General features: G+C 45.5%; 1 protein-coding gene across 1 annotated transcript in view; it reads left to right on the top strand.

The window, feature by feature from the left end:
• LOC138370518 (RNA-binding protein 12B-like) overlaps positions 1-2319 on the top strand; it is a 29738-nt gene extending 27419 nt beyond the window's left edge. The window contains exon 2 of the mRNA XM_069334897.1: positions 1769-2319. Coding sequence (XP_069190998.1) covers positions 1769-2319 — 551 coding nt within the window. The remainder of the gene's footprint in view (positions 1-1768) is intronic.
• The last annotated feature ends 577 nt before the right edge of the window (positions 2320-2896 follow it).

Here is a 2896-nt window from a genome sequence, read left to right as displayed (position 1 = left end):
ACCAGCAGAGCGAAATGAAATGCTATTAACACTGAGATACTGTTATCCTCTATTGAAGAACATACGTAGATGAACAGTAACATAAAATAGATAGATATACAAGTATATTGTTGAATATATAGGTATAGGAGGAGGGAACGGGGGAATGGAACGGAGGAATGGGATGGGGGAAAGGGAAGGGGTACAGAAATGGGATGGGGGAAAGGGAAGGGGTACAGAAATGGGAGAAATAATAATATTTCCCGTTTCTGTTCCTTAGGAGGTAATGGAACTTGCTATTGGTCACAGATGAGAACTTCAGAAACACACATCTTGATGTCAGTGTATTAGTTCCGCTTACGGAAACGCAAGTGCACGCGCGCGCACACACACACGCACACGCATTGACCAAAGAGCCAAAGCTCAATCCCGCAAGCACAACTAGTTGAGTGCACATTCACACACCAAAGGGGTGTGTTTAACACAAGGAGCACACACAAACACTAGGGAGCACAGGTGGAAATAACCGGGTAAACAAGGAAAAACTATTCAACACTGGTGGGACGCGAACAAGGGGACACAGGTGGAAACTGAGTACCCACATGAGCCACAGGGACGTTAGAAGGAACTTTTTCAGTGTCAGAGTAGTTAACGGATGGAAGGCATTAGGCAGTGATGTGGTGGAGGCTGACTCCATACACAGTTTCAAGTGTAGATATGATAGAGCCCAATAGGCTCAGGAACTTGTACACCAGTTGATTGACAGTTGAGAGGCGGGACCAAAGAGCCAAAGCTCAACCCCCGCAAGCACAAATAGGTGAGTACAAATAGGTGAATACACACACACACACACACACACACACACACACACACACACACACACACACACACACACACACACACACACACACACACACACACACACGTGTGTGTGTATGTGTGTGAGCCACAGAGATATTAGAAAGAACTTTTTTAGTGTCAGAGTGGTTGACAAATAGAATGCATTAGGAAGTGATGTGGTGGAGGCTGACTCCATACACAGTTTCAAGTGTAGATATGATAGAGCCCAATAGGCTCAGGAACCTGTACACCAGTTGATTGACAGTTGAGAGGCGGGACCAAAGAGCCAGAGCTCAACCCCCGCAAGCACAACTAGGTGAGTACAACTAGGTGAGTACGTGCGTAGGCCCTTTCACGAAGACACACACGCACGCACACATCCACAACCAACTATACCCACACTCGCGACGCTGTCGAACATTAATTCAAGTACGTTAACTGAGACAATAAAATACATATTAAAAGGTTAGAGTAGCTTAGGCTATTTCTACCCTCGCCCTTGAACATTAGCGTGTCTGGTAGGAGCCAATAGCCCAGCAAGATGGATGTTATAGTTCATATTTTAGATTCAGCTAATCAGAACAAAATATCCATGTAGCACGGGCTATGGCGAACCCGTAATTGAGTTACGATAACCTGTTACTGTGATATTTGGGTCATAGTTTTAAATGGAGGTTGGGTTTCCTCCTTTTCTCTTGTATATTTTCCTCCTCTATTTTAGCGCACTGGTTTTAGTCTTTTGTTTCACAAGCTCAGTGTTCATAAACGTGCTTCAACTGTTTTTTTTAACCATTGTTGTCACTGTGGATATTGCATTTAATGCAACTGCTTTTGTTGGATAAATGTTTGTTTGATGCGCCGGGCTTCAGTTGCTTCACATTCCAGTAAGTAGTGCAATAGCGGCGCCTCTGCATACCAAGATGGCTTTCAGATCGCAATATACCACCAGAGGACGAGGATCGCAATATACCACCAGAGGACGAGGATCGCAATATACCACCAGAGGACGTGGATCGCAATATACCACCAGAGGACGAGGATCGCAATATACCACCAGAGGACGAGGATCGCAATATGCCACCAGAGGACGTGGATCGCAATATACCACCAGAGGACGAGGATCGCAATATACCACCAGAGGACGAGGATCGCAATATACCACCAGAGGACGAGGATCGCAATATGCCACCAGAGGACAAGGATCGCAATATACCACCAGAGGACGAGGATCGCAATATACCACCAGAGGACGAGGATCGCAATATACCACCAGAGGACGAGGATCGCAATATACCACCAGAGGACGTGGATCGCAATATACCACCAGAGGACGTGGATCGCAATATACCACCAGAGGACGAGGATCGCAATATACCACCAGAGGACGAGGATCGCAATATACCACCAGAGGACGAGGATCGCAATATGCCACCAGAGGACGAGGATCGCAATATGCCACACGTCCTCTGGAGTGACGCTATTTCCAGAGGACGTTGTTGAATACTGAGGAGCCAAGGTCACAGCGACGTAAACGAACACTTCCTCACATGTGCGACTGGGGTTACCAACTGGTATGAGCAGGATGGGAGAGGTAATTGAACTCCATATACAAGTTCACGGGCAGTTACGACAAGCTCAGACGACAGGAGAATTGACAGTGGGAGACAGAGCAGTGCCCGGAGAGCTGACAGTAAAGACATGACGCAGGAGACTAGCAGGAATCACCAGCTTCCACCCCCGGGAGCTGGGACCACCATCTAAGGTTCAGGCAAGTCACTGCTTGCAGAAAATATGACATGATAATCTCTGAAGTAAATTTCACGTGGAATTTGACGCCATTCAAAGTATGAATCGCTGAGTCAAAATTCCTGATTTTTAATCTGTTTTGACTGAAAGCGGCATCAGTGATGTGAATTGACAAACGATTCATGACTTAATGTTTGCGTAACTTGTGTAAAGCTGTCAAACTACTTCAGTTATTAAATCAGAGGAAAATAAATATGTTCTAAAATTTTTCAAACAGAGAAAACAAAAAACTGACCCACTGAAATTTAATGAATGATTCATCTTTCGATCA

The sequence above is a fragment of the Procambarus clarkii genome, chromosome 32 (genome assembly GCF_040958095.1).
Source record: "Procambarus clarkii isolate CNS0578487 chromosome 32, FALCON_Pclarkii_2.0, whole genome shotgun sequence".
Lineage (NCBI taxonomy): Eukaryota > Metazoa > Arthropoda > Malacostraca > Decapoda > Cambaridae > Procambarus > Procambarus clarkii.
Note: the sequence above shows the minus strand (reverse complement) of the source record. Positions and strands in the feature narration are given on the sequence as shown.